The sequence below is a fragment of the Trichoderma virens genome (genome assembly GCF_000170995.1).
Source record: "Trichoderma virens Gv29-8 chromosome Unknown TRIVIscaffold_3, whole genome shotgun sequence".
In the NCBI taxonomy this organism is placed as follows: Eukaryota; Fungi; Ascomycota; class Sordariomycetes; order Hypocreales; family Hypocreaceae; genus Trichoderma; species Trichoderma virens.
In genome coordinates this window covers 128,875-149,654 of record NW_014013746.1, presented here as the reverse complement: position 1 = coordinate 149,654, position 20,780 = coordinate 128,875, and the positions used below count along the sequence as shown (strand labels likewise).

Genomic DNA, 20,780 nt, shown 5'->3' with positions numbered 1-20,780 from the left:
CACAAGTGTGGGGCGCGATCCCGCATCGAAGCAGCTAGAAGGTACCTGGTCGTGTATTTTACAGACCCCACACCGGGTTTCGTTTCTTTTCATCCAGAGCTGATCATCTCCAAGTCTTTGGCGCAAACTCTCTCGCTCTCTTCCTCTCTTTGTTCCTCTTCCCAGACATCGATCAACTTTGCATCCACCGTTTCGACAAGGCTCTTCACCATGGCTTCCGCAGACGAGCTCAAAGCTCTGGGCAACAAGGCCATCGCCGACAAGAACTTTGACGAGGCTATGTAAGTTTGCGCTGCCAATCACCCCACCTGACCCCTCGTCGTCACACTCCAGAGATCCCAGAGATCCGGTAGCTGACGTTTTGGCTTGCCTGCAAACAGCGACAAGTTCACTCAGGCCATTGCTCTTCAGCCCGAAAACCACATCCTCTACTCCAACCGATCTGCTGCCTATGCCTCCAAGAAGGACTGGGACAATGCCTTGAAGGACGCTGAAAAGACGACCGAAATCAAGCCAGACTGGGCCAAGGGCTGGGGTCGCAAAGGTGCTGCTCTTCACGGCAAGGGAGACCTCCTCGGAGCAAACGATGCCTACGAGGCGGGTCTTAAGCATGACCCGAGCAACGCACAGCTCAAGAGTGGCCTGGCCTCTGTCGAGAAAGCCATGCAGGCCGAAGCAGGTACGTTCTACCGCAGAAACCAGCGTCCACAGCATACGTTGCATCATCTCTGACACAGATTTCCTACAGGTGGCGGTCCCGATCCTACCGGCGGAATTGGAAATATGTTCAAGGACCCGAACCTCATCCAGAAGCTTGCCTCCAACCCCAAGACGAGCAGCTTCCTCGCCGACCCCGCATTCATGGCAAAGCTGGCGCAAATTCAGCAGAACCCTCTCAACTCTCAGGATCTTTTCAGCGACCCCAGAATGATCCAGGTGCTGGGTGTCTTGATGGGCGTTGATATGGAAATGCGGGACAGCGCTCCCGAGGGCAGCGAGTCTTACGTTGTGTCTGAGGATAAGGACACTCCTATGCCAGATGCCCCCAAGAAGCCCGAGCCAAAGAAGGAGCCCGAGCCCGAGCCCGAGCCCGAGCTTGACGAGGAGGCTCTGGAGAAGCAGAAGAAGAAGGAGGAGGCTGACAAGGAGAAGGCTCTTGGCACGGAAAACTACAAGAAGCGAAAGTTTGATGAGGCTATCGAGCACTACAGCAAGGCATGGGAGATCTACCAAGATATCACCTACCTGAACAACCTTGGCGCGGCTTACTTCGAAAAGGGAGACTATGACAAGTGTATCGAGTCCTGCCAAAAGGCCATCGACGAGGGCCGACTTATCTACGCCGACTTCAAGCTGATTGCCAAGAGTTATGCCCGCATCGGTACCGCCTACGAGAAGAAGGGAGACCTTGCTCAAGCAGTCGAAAACTACAACAGATCTTTGACTGAGCACCGAACTCCCGATGTTTTGAACAAGCTCCGCGCTGCCGAGAGAGCCAAGGCTGAGGCATCCAAGCAGGCATACATTGACCCTGCCAAGGCTGAGGAGGCCCGTGAAGAGGGTAACAAGAAGTTCAAGGATATGGACTTCCCTGGTGCCGTGGCCGCATACTCGGAGATGGTCAAGCGAGCACCCGAGGACCCCAGAGGATACAGCAACCGCGCTGCTGCCTTTGTTAAGCTCTTTGAGTTCCCTAGCGCGCTGGATGACTGCAACTTGGCCATCAAGAAGGACCCAACCTTCATCCGAGCTTATATCCGAAAGGCGCAGGCGTACTTTGGCATGCGCAAATACTCCGACTGTGTGGATGCCTGCGATGAGGCAATGCAGGTTGATGCGGAGCATCACAAGGGTGCCAACGCTCGCGAAATTGAACAGCAGCAGCAAAAGGCTTTCTCAGCCATGTACTCAGCCCGAGAGAACGAGTCGGAGGAGCAGACAAGGCAGAGACTGGCTCAAGACCCAGAGGTGAGATTTTCCTTCCTTTTACAATGAGTTAATATTTTGGATGAGCATTCACTAACAGGAAACTCGGTAGATTATGGGCATAATGCAAGATCCAGTCATGCAGTCCATCCTGCAGCAGTCGCAATCCGACCCAATGGCTCTTCAAGAGCACATGAAGAACCCAAGCGTGCGGTCCAAGATCCAGAAGCTGATAGCCGCTGGCGTTATTAGAGTTGGAGGTCGGCCATGAGGATAAGAAACAAAAAGGAGTGGAGTAATGAGCCAATGAATTAAGTCATGTTTAATGTAACTCTATAGCTTTCGCAAAATATCTCTTTTTTACTATGATTTATCTGCTTTCTCGACTGCTCTCGACGTCTAAGATCATGAGCCTCATTGACTCACGGCGCGTCGAAATGAAACTGCACAGCCGCTCTAGACATTGGGGGCCGAACACACAAGCGGCGCTCGTCTTACCAGAAATGTACATCTAGCCGGTCGCTTATTGGGCCAACATACATGTACTTACGTATACAAAGTGGGAATTGGCAGCTTTCAGCCTCGTTCGCGCAAATAAGGCACCGGGGTATTACTGGGTATTTACCCCTCTCTCTCATCCTTTATTTTAGGCAACCCTGCAGAAAGAACCAGCTCAAGATAATCCCTAGAGGAAGCCCCCAGATGTATGAAGAAACGGAAAAGCTGACCGCAAAATGGCTAGTCGTGACTCTGGAAGAGAATTTGTCAACGATGATTATACGGTTGGCTGGGTTTGTGCCATAACGCCGGAGCATGTTGCTGCACGAGTTTTCCTCGACGAAGAACACGAATTGCCGGATTATGTATCTCCAAATGACAACAACAGTTACATTCTGGGAAGGATTGGAAAACATAATGTCGTCATCGCTGTCTTACCTCACGGAGAATACGGGATATCTTCTGCAGCAAGCGTGGCTAGAGATATGCTACACACCTTTCCGAACATTAGAATTGGTCTTATGGTTGGTATTGGAGGGGGGGCTCCCAGTGAAAAGCATGACATTCGCCTAGGAGATGTGGTGGTTAGCGTTCCTCGCGATGGAGAGGGTTGTGTGTTTCAGTATGACTTTGGCAAAACTATCCAAAGTCAAACCTTTCATTCGACAGGATTCTTAAATCAAACGCCAACAATTCTAAGGACGGCGGTAAGCGGCCTGGAAAGTCAATATGAAATAAACGGACACCAGATTCAAGAAACAATTGAGGCTATTCTCACTAAAATCCCAAGGTTAAGTAGCAAATACAAGCGGCCGAGCCTAGACACGGATAGGCTCTACCGAAGCAACGTCCTTCACTCTTCTGCCGACGATACAAGCTGTTGCTCCCACTGTGGTGACAGTCCGCCGAATTTAGTAGTACGTCCCAGACGGGACAGCAGCGAAGATGACCCAGCAATCCACTACGGCCTGATTGCCTCTGCGAATCAACTGATGAGAAATGCCGAGGTTAGGGATAAGTTGGCTGCCGAAAAGGATATCTTGTGCTTCGAGACGGAAGCGGCTGGTTTAATGAACCATTTCCCCTGCCTAGTTATTCGTGGTATATGCGATTACGCCGATACGCATACAAACACGGAATGGAGGGGTTACGCAGCGATGGTGGCAGCTGCGTATGCAAAAGATCTTCTCTGCCGGATTCCTCCAAATCGAGTTGAAGCCCTGAAAAGAATGGATGTTTTTTCTGGTAAGCTTGGAAAATGTTCCGATACATTGAAATGCTAGAAATTACTAACAGCGATTAGATATCTCAGAGGGCATTTCCGGTATTCTCCAGAAGCAAAAAAGCGAACATCGTGAAGAAGTTCTTAATTGGCTTACCCCAACCAATTATGCCTCTCAGCAGCATGACTACTTCAGAATTTGGCAGCCAGGAACAGGAAATTGGTTCATAGATTCTACCCAGTATCAGGCGTGGTGCAATACACCGGGAGAATTACTATTCTGCCAAGGAATTCCAGGAGCCGGGAAGACTATCTTAGCATCCCTGGCGATCGACCAGCTTACTACAAAATTCCATGACAACATGGATACTGGGATTGCATACATCTACTTTGATTACCGCCAGAGAGAAGAAAGAGCTGAAAAGTTGCTGCTCAGCCTCTTAAAACAATTGGTGCAGAAAAGAGCTTCTCTACCCGCATATATAAGTGCCCTGTACGAACAGCACAAGGACCAAAGAATCCCACCGTCATTGGAGGCAATATCACTGGCCCTGCAAGAAGTGGCAAAAGACTATTCGCAAGCTTATATCATCGTTGATGCACTTGATGAGTGTTCCAACGACTGTAGGATGAGATTTTTGACGGAGATTCTCAGTCTTCGGAATAAATCAGCAGTGAATATATTCGCAACTTCAAGGCCTAATGCAAACATTGCCAGCAAATTTAAAGATGGCACGCTCATTGAAGTCAGTGCTAGAGACGAAGATATACGTGAATATCTGAATGGAAACATGCACCGGCTACCGGATTTCGTTTTCAACGATGTTCAACTGAGAAGTGAGGTTGAGACAATGATTATCAATTCGGCACAGGGAATGTAAGGCGCTTCCCGCCCATTTATCACTCAAAATACTGACTTTTGGCAGGTTTCTTCTTGCCAAGCTACATCTGAACTCATTAGTCGGTAAAGTCACGATTAAGGACGTTCGGAATGCCCTTGAAAAGCTATCTGTTGGATCGGAAGCATGCGACCACGCTTACGAAGAGATGATGAAGCGAATAGACAATCAGCACCCCGATCAAAAAGCATTCGCTATGCGGGCTTTATCATGGATCTTTTACGCAAAAAGGCGACTTTCCGCGACAGAACTCCAGCACGCCCTCGCGGTGGAAAATGGTTCACATGAAATCGATAGCCGAAATTTCACCAGCATCGAGGATATTGTACTCATGTGCGCAGGCTTACTTACTGTTGATGAAGAGACTGATATCATCCGATTGGTTCACTACACAGCGCAAGACTATTTCGACCGGACACAGGCAACGTGGTTCACAAATGCTGAGAGAGACATTACAAGGTCTTGTGTTACATATCTCTCTTTCAGCATCTTTGACTCTGGATTCTGTGCTACTGATGTCGACTTCGAGCAGCGACTGTCTTCCAATCCATTTTACAGTTACGCTGCACAACATTGGGGGCATCATGCTCAGAGTGCTTCACCATTGCCCCAAGAAGTTACGGCCTTCCTTAAATGCGATGTCAACGTGCAAGCGTCAAGTCAAGCATTGATGGCTCTTAAGCCGACCTGGAAAGACTCAAATTATAGTCAATTAGTTCCTAGGAAGATAACCGGACTACACCTGGCGGCACATTTCGGAATTATCGAAATAATAGGAATCCCATTCAACGATCAGGAGCCAGACGCAGGGGATGATTTCGGTCGGACACCACTTTCGTATGCTGCTGGTAGCGGGCATGATGCGGTAGTCAAGCTTCTGCTTCGTCAACACAACGTCAATCCCAACTCTCAAGATAAGAATGGCCAAACGCCGCTAATGTGGGCGGCAAAGAGAGGGCATCTTGCAGTTGCCGAGTTATTGCTTATGGCTGATGGAGTTGACACCAATACTAAGGATCACTTCGACCAAACGGCGCTGCTGCTTGCAGTTAAAAATGGGCATGAATTGGTCGTCAAGTTACTTCTTACTGTGAGCAGCGCTTGTATCAATGGAGGAGATGATCGGTATCAGACACCGCTGTGGTGGTCGGTTCGAAATGGAGACGTCGCCATCACGAAATTGCTTCTTGATACACAAAATGTCGACATTAACATAAAGAATAATTATGATCAAGCGCCTCTTTGGTTGGCAGCTCGGAATGGAGATGACGAAATAGTCAAACTTCTCCTTGCAATGGAAGAACTCAACGTCAATCTTAAAGATAAGGAAGGCCACTCACCGTTGGGAAGAGCCGCCCAAAAGGGACACGATACAGTAGTCAAGCTTCTACTTACCAAAGAGAACATCGAGATCAACTCTGCAGACCATTATGGCTATACATCACTACTGTTAGCTGCAAGGAATGGGCACACGGCAGTAGTCAAACTGCTTCTTGATGTCAATAGCGTTGATGTTAATGCTATGGATAAGAGCGGTAGAAATCCGCTTCTATGGGCCGTCAAAAACGGACATCAAGATGTCATTACACTTTTGCTTTCTAATACTAAGGTCGACATTAATGTCAAAGACCATAATGACCAGTCGCCGCTACTATATGCGACAACTTATGGTCATGAGGCTATTGTTCAAGAATTGCTTGCAATCGAGAGTGTCGATGTTAATGCTAAGGATAGCTATCATCAAACCGCACTTTTATGCGCAGCTGAACGGGGTAAAGAGGAAATAGTCAAGATGCTACTTGCTCATAAAGACATCGACGTCGATGCGACAGATCGTTATGATCAAACGCCACTATGGTGGGCTGCTGCGAATGGAAACATATCAATCAGCTCTATTCTTCTACAACAAGAAGGGGTGAATATTAATGCTGAGAACACGTTCAAACAATCGCCATTATTATGGGCAGCCCGCAACGGAAACGAGGCAATAGTCGAGCTATTACTTACTATGCCTGGCATTGATGTTAACACCAAGGATAAAGATGGTTTTACGCCAATATGGTGGGCGGTCAAGAAGGTCTACAAGGCAGTAGTCCAACTGCTCCTCGCCAATGATAATGTTGACGTCAATGCAAGGAATGAAGCGGACCAAACGCTACTTCTATATGCGACCAAGGAGGGATACAATGCAATAGTGGAACTTTTACTCTCCAGAAGCGATATAGATGTGAATGCTACGGATGCAAATGGGCATACATCATTAGCACTAGCAATGTATTATTCGATGGGAAGCAGGTCTTCCCTTGACGAAGACGAGACATATACTAGAAGAGCGAGAGGACGGAGAGGTGGCATTCGATTACCCCTATCTCATGAGAAGGTAGCTGTAATAACGGAAGCGTATCCTCTGTCACTACCGTGGGAGGCTAGAACACGCTATGAGGCAGTTTATAAACTGCTTCTGGCCGTAGACGGCATAAATATCAACACCAAAGATAATTATGGTCAAACGCCCTTGTTGTGGGCAGCCAGAAAGGGCTATGAAGCATTGGTCAAGGTATTGTTGGAAGTGGATGGTATCGATGTCAATCAGAAAGACGACTCTGATAAATCGCCACTGCTGTTGGCAACTGCGGGAAAACATACATCAATCGTCAAACTATTGCTGAGCAGGGAAGATCTTCACCCCTATGCCGAAGATGAGTTTGGTCATAGTCCATTATGGTGGGCAATCGAGACGGACAACGAAATGGTAGTTGAGCTGCTACTACTTCAGGACGATAGCATTGTTCGGGATATCGTCACCCAGTCGATACTGAGGAAAGCTGCAGTCAAGGAAGACCATAAAATCCTCAGCATGCTTATATCCAGGAAAGGCATTGATATCAACACTGGAGACGATAGAGGCTCGAACTTTCTATTATGGGCTACTAAGCAAGGGGACATTGCCACAGTTGAAATGCTCCTTGCTCTTAATCAAGATGTGGATATCAATGCTCGAGATTATCATCGGCAAACACCACTATGGTGGGCTGTGAACTACGGGAATGAAGCTCTGGTCAGGCTACTTCTCGCAAAGAATGGCATTGATATCAATGCTAAAAATACGATTGACCAAACGCCATTATGGTGCGCCGTTAACAGCGGGAACTTGCCAATCATAAATCTTTTACTGAAAGAAGATGCAACGGATGTCAACGGAAGAGACAGTTTTGGCCGGACACCGCTTCTGGTAGCCGAATATTGCCGACAACAGAGCAGAATTTTGCGCCAGAGAGAAAATGAATACGGTTCCATGAGTGTTCCAAAGCCTCCAATTTATCCAAAATACCTAGATGATGCGGATGATACGGATGATACAGATGATTTAAAGGTCCCCAATGGTGCACATCAAAATATGCTATTAGCCAAGGAAGATAGCTATATGGATATTATTCAGTTACTGTTGGCCAGAACCGATATCGACGCGAACGCTGTAGGACCAGATGACTTGGACCTGTTGTGGCATGCAACTATTCACAGAGATGCGGCCTTGGTCAGGTTGCTTGTAACTCACGAACATGTCCACGCCAACAGTCGAAATAATCTTGACCAGACACCCCTACTCTGGGCAGTTTCAAAGGGAGACGTCATGATGGTTAAGACACTTCTTGTCAACGGAAGCCGTATCGATATTAATGCAGAAGGGAAAACATATCGTACTTCTGAGACGGCTCTATTACTTGCGGCTCGCAAAGACTACGCTACAATTGTTAAATTACTGCTATCTGAGGATGGAATCGATCCAAACATCAAAGACCACAAAGGACGCACACCGCTATCAAATGCAGTACTCAACGAAAGTATACCCTGTGTCACGGTATTGCTCAGCAAAAAAGGTGTTGACGTCAATACACAGGATTTTGACACTCGAACACCATTGGTGCATGCAATAATCAGGAACAACGTACCAATTGTGAAGCTACTGCTTGGCACTAATGAAGTTGATGTCAACTTAAAGGATGCGCTTGGTCGAACGCCTATATGGCATGCAAGAAACGCCAGTAAAGAGCTAGTCCAGCTTCTCATCACGTCTGGCGCTAAAGTCAACTGCAAAAACAAGTCTGGGGAATCTCTTTTATCGTGGTTTGCTCACGCTGTGAATAAGGAGATAATCAGTGTACTACTTGCTGTGAACGATATTGATGTAAATATCAAGAACAATAGGGGGCAGACACCCCTTTACACCGCCGCTGAAGAAGGATATGAAGGCGTTGTTAAGCAACTACTTGAACGAAACTGTGATGACATCAACAGCATGGACGACGATCGATGCACACCACTTTTAGCTGCGATTATACGGCGCCATACAGCAGTGGTGGAAGTATTGCTTAATGAAGAAGGTATCGACGTCAATTTGGAAGATTTACCTGGCCAAACGCCCCTAATACGGGCGACTCAGGCAATGGATGAGAAGATTGTTGAGCTACTGTTATCCAAAAACGTTAATGTTAATATGGCAAACGCATTTGGCGCAACTTCTTTGTCCATAGCGGCTGGGAAGGGAAACAAAAGGATAGTTGAACTTCTCCTAGCTACGGAAAGCATCAAAGTCAATTACCAAGATAAAAAAGGTAAAACACCTCTATTGTATGCAGCTGGAGGCAGTTCCGCGTCAATAGTTCCGCTACTACTCGCCCATGATGATATCAGGGTCAATTTACCAGATGAATCTGGTCAGACACCACTGTTACACGCAGTTACTCAGGGGTTTGAAGAAGTTGTCCGACTTCTTCTTGACGCAGATGGAATTGACGTTAATGCAAGAGATAAGGATGGACTATCTCCGCTACTATGGGCAGTCAATGAGGGGGATGAAAGGATGGTCAGGCTACTTCTTACGAAAGGCGTCAAGCATATCAACTCTGAGAATAAGGACGGCGAGTCGTCATTGTTTCTTGCCTCTCGGCATGGCCATCAAGAAATAGTCGATATCCTCCTTGCTCAAACCGGTATTGATGTTAACAGTTTGAGTCATAGGGCCTCAACGCCACTAATGATTGCATCAACTTATGGACACTTGCAAATAGTTCAACGGCTCCTTGTGCAAAAGGATATTCATATCAATTTGAAAAATCAAAAGGGTCGGTCAGCGTTACATTCAGCTGTAGCATACGGATACACACAGATTGTTCAATTGCTGCTCAGTCAAAAAGACATCAACATCAATACAAGGGATGAAGACGGTTGGACACCACTACATCCAGCTTCAGAATATTCATATTTACAAATTGTTCGATTATTAGTCGATCAAAAAGGTATCAACGTTAACGCCAAAGGGAATGATGGCTGGACACCATTACATTTTGCTGCATGTCATGGGCATCTCAAAGTCATTCAGCTCCTCCTTAGTCAGAACAACATCGAAATCAATTCCGAGGATCAAGAACTTCTAACACCACTGCATGTAGCTTCAAGGAGTGGAAAACATGAAGCTGTTCAACTGCTGCTTAACCACAACAGCATTGATACCGATGTTAAAGACATCGATGGTCAAACTCCACTTCATTGGGCTTCAGAAAATGGACATTTTGAAGTCATGAAACTGCTACTAAGCAAAACCACTGTCAATATTGATTCCAAAACCATCCATGGTTGGACACCAATCCATCATGCCTCGAGGAATGGGTTCTTTAGAGTCGTGAAGTTGCTTCTTGAACATGGAGCCGCCGTAAATGCCAGAACCAATCATCATACAACACCATTGCATATGGCCTCATGTCATGGACATTACGGATTAGTTAGACTTCTCATTGAACATGGCGCTGAGATGAATAGTGTTGAGATTAATGGCTTCACACCAAAACAGATGGCTTTGATGAATAGACATGTGTCAGTAGCTGATTTACTTTCTTGATAGGCAGGATTACGTAGGAATACACACATCTCTCATAAGGAATAATATTCATTTACCTATCTAATCGCTGGTTGATACGTCCATCAATGATCTATAGATTCTATAGTACATCCAGATGCATTCATATGAGGGATGTCGGCTGCAGTAAATGGAGCGTCCAACAAATGGAGCATAGTAATCGAATATCCACGACATTCACAAGACTTCTGGTGGGAGCGGTCACCTTACAGTTAAAGCGTTAATTTTACTGAGCTCTACTAAATATATAGTAGTAGCCCTTTTTTAGGGTTTTGTGATGGCCTATCCCGTGTCCCGTCATATGTGCCTAACCAGCCTCCATCCCATTCATCACCGACCAAGCCTACCAACGCCGCGCAATTGCCTCTGATTTAGCATGTCGTTGCATCTCCAAGACCAGCGTCAGTAGCTGCCAACAAAAACTCCATGAAACCAGCGCTTGTTGCCCTGAGATTGGAGTTGAACGACGCAACTGTGGGGTAGAATGGGCACGACGCAGCGTTATTGGCGAAACCAAATTCGACGGTGTAAGAGTGGATGAGATTCTTGGTGGGGTCAGCAAAGTGTCGTGAATATGCGTAGTCGTCGCTGGCTCCTGATGTGGGATACAGATTGGCCGACTGGAAAGCAGTGTAGGATTTGCCACCACCCGAGGTCATGGCCGAGGCAACTCGTTTGGCCACAGAGATCTTGGTGTCAGAGTCTGCCTGTGGGAGGTACTCGCCATAGCCCTTGCCGGGAGAGGGAGTGTCGGTGAGGATACCGCGGACTTTGCTATAAGTGCCGTTGAGGAAGTTCATGGTGGGATACGAAGATTGGTTCTCGTCGCTGCCCCAGTTCCACAGGACGTCGCCGGCATACGAGTGAAGGTCGATGAACCAGCGAATCTTGGAGTATGTGTCCATGACCCACTTGATGTTCTTGGTCTCAGGCTCAGAGAAGGCACTGGTTCCGTGGTAAGTCTCAGAGCTAGGAGAAGTTGAGCCCACGCTTGACTGCGCCGAAGAGGCAAACAGATTTTTGAAGTCCCAGAGGAAGTCGAAGTTGCGGTTCAGATCAACTCCGGGAGATTGGCCCGAGTTGGAGTTGCGGTTCTTGCGCCAGCAGCTGTTTGTTGACTGGTCATAGGCCACTCCATCGGGGTTGCTCAGTGGGATGAAGACAATCCCCGCAGCCAAAGCCGTCTTTACCTGAGCGTTGGTGTATGTCTTGGATCCATATGTGAGTCCGACATTGTTCTTGTTGGCGTACAGCAAATCAGAGATGAAGTACAGAACGCTGTCGGCAGCACCGCGCTCTCGAGCGTGGATGTTGCCATTGAGGAAGACGCGGTAGGCATCAGTGCAGCTGCCTCCAGTGCCGCCGACCTTGGCGCCGACGACAGTTGCGCCCTGGGCCGTCTTGTACGGAGTGTTGAATGTCTCGATTCCGTACGTGTTAACGAGGCCCTGCAGACCGCTTAAAACCTCCTTGGCGCTGAGAATCGTGCCGATTGAAGTGGACGACGACTGAGTTCCCAACCCTCGTGGTGCAGTTGCGCCACCACTGAATCTATCGCCTGTGCCGATAGGGGCTCCGTTGCTGCCCTGACGGCGGACAAGAGGCTTCAATCCACTAGCCTCGTCTCGCTCGTGGGGGAGAAGACATCCTGAGCCCACATTAGAGAGCGCGAGGAGCGCAACGGGAATAAACGTCTTCATCTTGATCTGTTGCTGTCTTCGCAGAGAGAAGTGAAGGAAGAGGTGGATGGGTTGCTTGGCGGTTGTCTAGAGCTGCGTGATCCTATTTATATACGGTTCGAGGGCATAATATGATTTCAGATTGATGTACGTTATGTTAAATGTTGATAGCAGTGTCACATCGAAAAGAAACGGCAATCCGCCTTCATCTGGAAGCTGGAAATATCGAGGCCCGCAACTGCCAAAAGCAGGTAGTCCACTGACCTGAATATGAAGGCAAAATAGCACTTGGAACTTTCCTTGTGTCGACTGCCGGCCACGCGCACGTATTATAGAAACAAAAGTGCCGAATGCCCCGCCCATAAAGATCTCGTTCTAGTACCTCCTTGCACATCAATTCGTGGGGGGGGGCTGGTAATGACGGGGGCTGGCGATCGAAACGGCTTTGCGCCGTCCGATCAGTGTCAACCCCCTGCTTTTATGCATCTCCAGTTACTAGGGAGTTCCCATGACGAATGTCAAAATGGTATATCGCCGTGTACGACCAAGAATCCCAACCATTGGGGCGGAGCAAAACACAGCCCCTACATCGTTGCGTCAAACGCATACCGACAACCGTAGTATGCATAAAGTAATTGACTCACAGTTGGGTGAATCGACTGCAAGGAATCTTTGTAAATGAATACACTGCAAGGAATCTTTGTAAATGAATACACTGCAAGGAATTTTTGTGCATTGACATAGATATAGATACCGGGCAGTGAACACCAGGATAGGAAGGTCACGGAACTGAGCGCTCACGACAGCGGGTTCTCAACTATAGTAGAGCTGGAGATTGCCAGGTAAATCGGCGCCCTCCGATGTGTAAATCGATGCTATGCAGTCACGACATCGTTGCTGCGGCACGCGTTCTCTCTCTTCTCGTTGGGTAGAAGCTCCGAGTCACTCTCATAAATGGGTGAAGGCAAACGATACATCGGTATCCTGATGGGAAACCAACGTGTGGCGCTGGTGTTGAAACGACTCGCGTTGCCGAGCGCTTCCTGCTGTCGTCATTTATTTTGCCTGTTTGGTGCTAGTTGTTCGGCCATTAACAAAGTGGCAGCTCCTTTTTTAGCTTAAGTTAGTTATGAATATAAGCCTAAAACTATAAGTTTATCTCGCAAGCAATTGTAGCTGGATCTCTTGCAGGTTTAAGCACATGGCTAAATTAGGAAGGAGAGCATTCAGGTAAGCCGCCCATCGATTGCATGTGGCCAGAGGGGCAGCCGCAGGACCGAGGTCTTAGCTTGTTATTGCCCGTTATCCATTCATAATATCAGGCTGATATCCTGTAGTATTCCATACTTTCGCGCATAAACAAAAAATTTGTGATAGTAGCGTTTTGGAACGAAATGATGAGGCTGAAGTTGTCCAAAACGCGAAAACAGCCAAGTAACCCTAATTTTGTTATTCACAGCTTTTGGTTACCTATCTTAGTAAGACTCACGATATTTCATCCGCATTTCATCTACCAAGCGGAGAACAATCGATTTGCTTGTAGTCGCCTAGTTAATAGTGCATGCAATTAAATCGTTAGTTTGTGCTCGGCACAGCTTTTCTCCCTCTGGGAGCACAAAGATGTCGGAGTTCGTGCTATGCCTAACAACCCGTCATTGGCTATATCCGTAGATCTGTCTCTGATGAGTCTTGAATTAATATGTGCCTTTAATTTATTACATCGAACTGATTCGGTCGTCCGATTAGAAACGTAACGTCGCAATCTCCTAACTCAACTGCCAGTCACTGAGACAGTGAACTTCACAAAGCATGCATTTTATACCCCGCCTAACTGTGCCCGCCGAGAAATCAGTTTCATTCAAACTTGAATTTTAAGAGCCATTTCTCTTCAAGATAACCCTACTTTTGCAGCCCCCTCATAACACTAGGGTGATCCATCAAAAGAGTTCCTATCCAAATACATGGCGAAATTGTCAAGATATCACAAAATCTGTTCAGCTTGTTCAAGGCCTTGGACGAGCAGTTTCAATTTGACGAAGACAATGACAAAGAACTGCGGGCCGATTTCGTTGGCATAGACCAAATTAATGCACATGAAAGAGGTCATCAAGTGTCACTAATGAGGCCTATATACTCTGTCGCGTTAGTAGTCTATGCCTGGCTTGGTGGCGATCCGTTGACCACGCTGGTAATACCTGTAATCAAGATACTTCACCTCACAGTAGGGACAAACCAATGAAACTAGCACGGCATCGAATGGCTGAAGAAATCACAACTGCTCGCTAAGGATACACCTGGGAATCAAGGCCATGCTGAGGTTACGAATCTAGTAACCGTCTATAATATGCTGCTTTTCTTTGCCTATTTGAATTTTGCCCGTCTGGCCTACTGGAAACGAGTCTAAATTGTTCGGAATGAAGTTTAGCAAAAGACTCAGTCTTTTGCACTCCGATAAAGTTCTTACCCGATCTGAAGTCTTTGTGGCTAACCGTTAGTTAACTGAGACAGCATGGACTAAAAGAGAGATGATATGTGCGCATTAATGGACGATGGTGGCATCCACCTCCTGCGACAAGGAAGCACAGGGTAGACGAATATAACTATATTGTATGACATCTTACAAAAGTACAATTTGGGGACTAAGAGTGCACTGGAGGGCATCTTTAACTGCGCATACCATTATTAGAACGCTAAATCACAGGATTATATCTATGAATTTTGGGGATCACTAGGCTTGACATCGTACCTGATTACGAGAAACCGGACATTATTAGATGAAGGACAAGTGCAGCCTGAGAAGTTTGGAATCAAATAAACTAAGATACAGTTGTGTAATGTGAATGCAGGTACTTTTTTCTTTTTCGTACCGTCAAGCGTCCTTAAAGTCGTTGTCAAGCTGCTCCTGGAACTTGGCCCATTGCCCCTTCACCTTATATGAAGAACTCCAGTAGTTTCCTTTGTCATCCTTTCCAAAGATAAACCAGCCATCTGCAGGCTTGATAGGGCCATGGTTTTCCTGGACATACGATGGTCTGCAAGGAACATCGCCCTTGGAAACTTTTCGAGCTGGTGCAAAATCAAGGTTGAACAGACCCGCCTTCGACCAGTTGGAGAAGCCAATCTGAGCCATTGTGCCATCGCCAAAGATGATAACAGGGAGGCCGGAGTAGGACGTACGCACCATGTTGTGATATGCTTCATGTTGTGCTTTTGTTCCCTGTTCGTTGATAGCCCTTCGAACCTGGCATGCAAGCCAACTCAATGGCCTAGAGAAGATATCGCCTGCTTTGATCAACACATTGGCCCATCCGTAAGCGTTACCGACATAGGGATGTTCTGCTGAAGGTGGAATCAGATCGCCTTCAAAAGCTTTCCGCAGAGACATGGCTATAGACGCAGCAACCTTCAGAAATGGAGTCAGAACTGTTTTATTCCCAGAGCGAGGGACAAGGGACCTGATTGCAAGAACCTACCGTCCTATCTGAGCTCATATCCATGGATGCAACGATACAGCGAATGATCCAAGCCGTTAATATGTCATTTTCAGTCAAGAAAACTTTTGCGATATCTTCTCCTTTTTCGATTGCCTCCGCGCGGAGCTCTTCCAAAGCCTTATCAAACTGCATTCGCCAATATGTTTCGGGGACGCAAACCATGCGATTCTCCTTGGCACGAACCAGCATATCGACGCCATAACCAAGACCCCATTGGAGCATGCCGCCTAAGCCAACTCTTTTATCAGCCAGGACATGTTGTTCCGTGACTGGGCGAGATCCTTGAGCTAGAGCATCAAAGGGGTCTGTATCGAATCCGCATGGTGTTGGAATCGCATCCGCCTTGCCCCATAGCATAGAGCTCCAGCCTTCTACGACGTACTGCATGCCTAGGGCATCAAATGCTACATGCTGCCATTGCAAGACCACCACAGTCTTATCAGTAAAAGAGTTGACGCGCAGACCCAAGACTGGACGATCGGAAGTGAGATAGTCGCTAATTCCCCCAGGTCTGTAACCCGTTTCCCACGCCAAATCTGCGAGGTCGTCTGGATCACCTAACACGGCAGGCTTACTACTGGGCCGTGGTATCTTGGAGGCTGCTGGATGGGAAGCGGCTGGCATGCCGTGATCAACATGGGCAAATGCGATTGCAGGCCGCTCGGCCGTGAACTCGGCGGGGATATGCCATTCAATCTTCCCAACAGCCTAACAAATGACATGAGTGTCAGCATGAGTTGCTGCGTTTAAGCGAGCACAAAGTTCAGCTACAAGAAACTGGTCCGGTGCAGCAGTCCTCACATTCTTCCTTAGCCGGCCCCCAAGGCGTTGCCAACCCTCCCGCTTAACAAGGCCCTCGAGAGATCCGCGAAGCTTCTCCGGGTCAAGAACATCATCGAAAACGAGAGAGACGGCCATATTGTTCCCTTGTACGAGTGGGCTGTTCTCAAAGAAATGAAGCGGTATTATTTGATCGCCCAAAACGGGCGCCGGGCTAGGCTTTCCTCCAAAAAACAGATTCATTTCGCTCCGTGACACAGTTCAGGTTTACAAAAAGAAAAGAGCAAAGATTCCTTGCTTATCTCGTGATATAGAAGTATGAGAGAGGCATCCGAGAGAGTCCTTGGTTCTAAGTATGAAAGCATGTATTAAGCCAGACGACACAAAGCAGAAACTCAGACAGCGGTGTAATGCCGATTATTGCTATTTAAGGATGTAGAAGTATTTCATTAGGAGTTTTACCTGGTGGATAATCGGCTAATAAAATGAGTTACGGATCGCAAGAACCTTGAAGCTGTTGGTTCCTCTCTCGAGCCCCCCGTCCGGTCCCACTCACAAAGGATCTTTTGCGGCCGCAATCATGTTACAGGTACGGGATGCACATGCCGAACCCCCTTTTCTTTACTCTGGATCTCTGCAATGGTCAGATATGAGCTCTGTATTTCGTAAAATTGTAGTACTACAGAGATGTTAATCAAGCGTTTAACAGTGCCAAACTAATATGTGGTCAAACAATTCTGTTTCTTCAAAACGTTGACAATACCAAACGCAATGCTTAGTAACATATTATCCAGGAAGACATTTAGGTCAGGCCACTTTGTGTGTGCAGCCGTCATGCCGCGTTTGTAGAAGACAACGGTCGAGTTGAAGAACTGGGACATACAGGGGTAGGTTCAACTCTCAGCACCCAACAAGCAAATCAGAAGAGCGTGCGAATGAGGAGGTCACGCTATTACTGTTATACAGCACAAAGACCGGGGCAGCAAGGCATTATGCGAACCCCTGCCACTAGTTGCTAAATAGCCGAGAGTTTGGCATGCGCCACATATTTCTGAAAGAGGAGAAACACTGCCCATTACCACACAATAACCACGGACCTTGTCAGTACGTTGGCTTGTGAACTGATTACTACAGGATCAGAGTATTCTATATCTCGTATATATAAGAGGCTCTCATGAAGATTGGAATCAATCTGTACGGGCTGCTTACAACACCCCGATGCTCTCGGACTTTCTTGCAAGCTAGATTTTCTCCAATCCGTTAATTGAACGGAGCCGGCCCTGTTTATAATGGATCTTTCTACGACGCCAGCGATGGCGCCGCCGGATGGCCAAACACCGCAATTTGACGCTCCCTATAATTCTCTACAGATACGGACAGTGGCCGCATTCGGAATCACTTATTTCTTTGCTTCCTTTTTCCTCTCTTTACGCTATTTTCAGGCTATCAAATTAGTCAAACATGTTGAGGTAGACCTAAGTATGTAAGTCCCGCCTCACCTCGGATAACTGATACCCAAGACACCAACATTGAAGTTCAGGCCCTCATGTTGACCCTTTTATTCTTCCTTTGTAGTTACACTTACGCTTGCATATTGCCTCTCCATGTACTACTTTATAACATTGGTTGATTGTACGTTTGCTTGGTGCCATTTGCGAGACTCCTCACTAAATCCAAAAACAGTAATGCGACATGGCTGGGGGAAACATCTATGGGATGTGTCATTGGCACAAATCATGGAGTTTAATAAAGTAAGCGTGCAACATTACATGCCAATACTGACACTGAACAGTATTAAGGCTTTTTAGGAGTTACTCCCTAACACCCTGACATACTTAATTACCCCATCCGTCACCAAAATGGCCATGCTGTCTGTCTTGTACCGCATCAATCCCTCTTTAATCTACCGCTGCGTTGTCGTGAGCGCTGCTGTCGCTATTCTCGCTTATACATTGGCATTGACTAGTATCACTGGCGGCCCATGTAATCCTCTCAAATCAGGGACCACTACTTGCTTAGAGAATGTGGCCCTGGCACAGGCCGTGATGAATATTGTCTCCGACTTCGCGGTTATAGCTATACCGATTCCAACCATCCACGGACTCCATTTCACATTGAAGCAGAAAATTTCGGTAGGCTGTATTCTGGCCATAGGATCTGGGTCAGTCTCTCTCTCTCCATTTTCCACTTCTAGTTACTTTGCTTTTTCACTAACTGTTCCGTAGTGTCGTCGTCTGCTCCATAGCCCGTCTACCATATGTTCTCATTCTTGACAGCACCACCGATGTTACATATACAGAGGCCATTCTGGGTGTGTGGTCCATCGTTGAGATCAACCTCGGCATCATCTGCGGCTGTGCAATGCGGTTGAAGTCGCTGGTCGTAAGGTACTTGCCCCAGCTTGGATTCTTCTCTTCCAGTCCACACGAGAGCGAGACACACGGGTCATTGGGTAAGAACCTCCAAAAAGGCAGTAACAATGCTCAACGGTCATACCAGCTCCACAGCATCCAGAAGGAGAACGTCAGCCAAGGGCTTGACAATGGAAGCGGTGGTGATTTTCACTCATATGGGCCCAGCCCTAGAAGCAGAGGCTCGGATAACGGGAGCACAGACAAGATATTAAATTAATGCGTAACCGGGCATTTATTTATTACTTTTGAGAATTTAACAGCCATTTGAAGTTCTTAGGCGTTTATTTCCTACCAAAAGAATGATTGAAGGGGTTAAAGTATGCACAATTGTACTAGATATGGCTCCAAAGTTCGCACAATTGTGTATGACAAAATGCAATACGCAAGGCATTAGGATAGCCAGTAATAGGACCTCGGTGCATTCATTACCCTTCCACTCGGAGATATACAAGCGTGTGCGAGAATACACCATCTGACTGACTACATAATTAGCATAGGGCAGAAGGGAGCTGTGTGAAGCCCTTATTAGGAAGAGAGGTCGTAGAGCTAGATCTTAGAAAGAACAAACCTATTGAAATTTTCTCATATGCATGCAGGCGACCTATTATAGTAGCAATCAACCGTCAAACTTCCCGAATTTCTTACGTCCCCGGGCTTTCGCCTTCGGTTATTTAATATGTCTGACTATAGCTACTTAGATTCCATATTTACCCCTAATGCTTTTCTACGGGATCTTGTAGGCATCAGTGGCTCTTAACCACGGCGAGGATGAAGCCAGTAAACACCGGTGTAGGTATCATTGAATGGCAAGCCACTGTCGGCATCAGTGTGGCCTGGACTCGCTCATCTCTGCCAATCTTTGTCAAGATAGTCTCGCCCCCTTCCTCTAGCCCATTCTTAATCATTGATGGAATCACATCGTCTAGAAAGATGCATCCCTTTGGACGCGTTAACTTGACCGCCCAGTCGAAGTGCTCCCATTGATCTTCGAAGTCCGCGTCGATAAATACCATGTCAAACTGCCTCCCTTCCTCCGCAAGTTTCGGCAATACATCCAGCGCTGATCCAAGCAGAATCTCTACATCGAGGCCATTGACATTCTCCAATGCCGTGTCCCGATGTTTTGGGTCGATTTCGATACTGGTTACCTTGGCTCCTGCTTCCGCAAAACAGATAGTCGAGTAGCCCCCCAGCGTACCAATTTCGAGAACTGATTTGACTCCCATGAGCTGAGCGAGAATGGATAGATGTTGACCGGACATGGGGAGGACACTGATGGGTGGAAGGCCTTTGGCTGTCGAGTTGACCAAGCATTGTTCAAGCTTGGGATTGGGACGGAGCAAAGCAGATTGAGCTTGTGCGTCGAAGCTTGGGGCTAAGCGAAAATTATCATAGCTGAGAACGGCCTCCATTGCTGGCGTTGTGAAAGCCATATCGAAGTGGTGTATTGGTAAGAGCTGAAAACTTGCAAAGTGTCCGGTGAGGATAATAAACTTTGAACAAGATCAAGTAATGCATCTAGCATATATATACTTACTTCGGAGTTCTTGAAATGCCGATAGGCCGCGCAGAGTATATACGACATCCCTCACATCTCGGAAGGAGTCGCATATTTTAAGTAGCGAAATATAGTAGGAGCTATTCCTATGGGCTAGCAGCCATTCGATGGATATGGGGTCCCTCTAAGAGGAACGAAAAAGTCCCACTGTGCAGATGTAGCTTGTTTCATATGAGTCTGACATATCTAGGAGATGTGTTTATCGGCTTCTAAGACGGATTGGACTAAACGAGGTGGGGGGCTCGTTCAACTCTAATGAATCAGCGAACCCACTAAAGCGAGAAAATCACTAATGCTATACAAGTATGCAATATTTCATATTTGACAAATCAAGAATTGACTGCTTCAATGTCCGAGTCCCCTCTTCGGAGTATTACAATAAGGAGTATCAAGATT

General features: G+C 47.0%; 6 protein-coding genes across 6 annotated transcripts; 3 read left to right on the top strand and 3 right to left on the bottom strand.

Annotated features, from left to right (window-relative positions):
* Positions 1–121: 121 nt before the first annotated feature.
* TRIVIDRAFT_215361 (uncharacterized protein) lies at positions 122–2,294 on the top strand (the record flags this gene model as incomplete). Its single annotated transcript, XM_014103854.1, has 4 exons — positions 122–281; positions 381–679; positions 749–1,968; positions 2,039–2,294. The coding sequence occupies 4 exons, from the start codon at positions 211–213 to the stop codon at positions 2,195–2,197; spliced, it is 1,749 nt and encodes a 582-aa protein (XP_013959329.1).
* Positions 2,295–2,660: 366 nt separating this feature from the next.
* Positions 2,661–10,441, top strand: TRIVIDRAFT_143504 (uncharacterized protein; the record flags this gene model as incomplete). Its single annotated transcript, XM_014103853.1, has 4 exons — positions 2,661–3,669; positions 3,728–4,523; positions 4,573–5,542; positions 9,440–10,441. The coding sequence occupies 4 exons, from the start codon at positions 2,661–2,663 to the stop codon at positions 10,439–10,441; spliced, it is 3,777 nt and encodes a 1,258-aa protein (XP_013959328.1).
* A 226-nt stretch (positions 10,442–10,667) lies between these two features.
* Positions 10,668–12,202, bottom strand: TRIVIDRAFT_84937 (uncharacterized protein; the record flags this gene model as incomplete). The annotated part of the gene is made up of 1 exon (XM_014103852.1): positions 10,668–12,202. The coding sequence occupies one exon, from the start codon at positions 12,157–12,159 to the stop codon at positions 10,831–10,833; it is 1,329 nt and encodes a 442-aa protein (XP_013959327.1).
* A 2,805-nt stretch (positions 12,203–15,007) lies between these two features.
* On the bottom strand, positions 15,008–16,655 carry TRIVIDRAFT_32016 (uncharacterized protein; the record flags this gene model as incomplete). The annotated part of the gene is made up of 3 exons (XM_014103851.1): positions 15,008–15,541; positions 15,612–16,340; positions 16,434–16,655. 3 exons carry the CDS (start codon positions 16,653–16,655, stop codon positions 15,008–15,010), a joined length of 1,485 nt encoding a protein of 494 aa, XP_013959326.1.
* A 1,046-nt stretch (positions 16,656–17,701) lies between these two features.
* TRIVIDRAFT_33081 (uncharacterized protein) lies at positions 17,702–19,043 on the top strand (the record flags this gene model as incomplete). The annotated part of the gene is made up of 5 exons (XM_014104612.1): positions 17,702–17,891; positions 17,988–18,044; positions 18,096–18,169; positions 18,221–18,573; positions 18,638–19,043. 5 exons carry the CDS (start codon positions 17,702–17,704, stop codon positions 19,041–19,043), a joined length of 1,080 nt encoding a protein of 359 aa, XP_013960087.1.
* A 426-nt stretch (positions 19,044–19,469) lies between these two features.
* On the bottom strand, positions 19,470–20,485 carry TRIVIDRAFT_185735 (uncharacterized protein; the record flags this gene model as incomplete). The annotated part of the gene is made up of 2 exons (XM_014103850.1): positions 19,470–20,290; positions 20,364–20,485. The coding sequence occupies one exon, from the start codon at positions 20,257–20,259 to the stop codon at positions 19,570–19,572; it is 690 nt and encodes a 229-aa protein (XP_013959325.1).
* Positions 20,486–20,780: the final 295 nt, after the last annotated feature.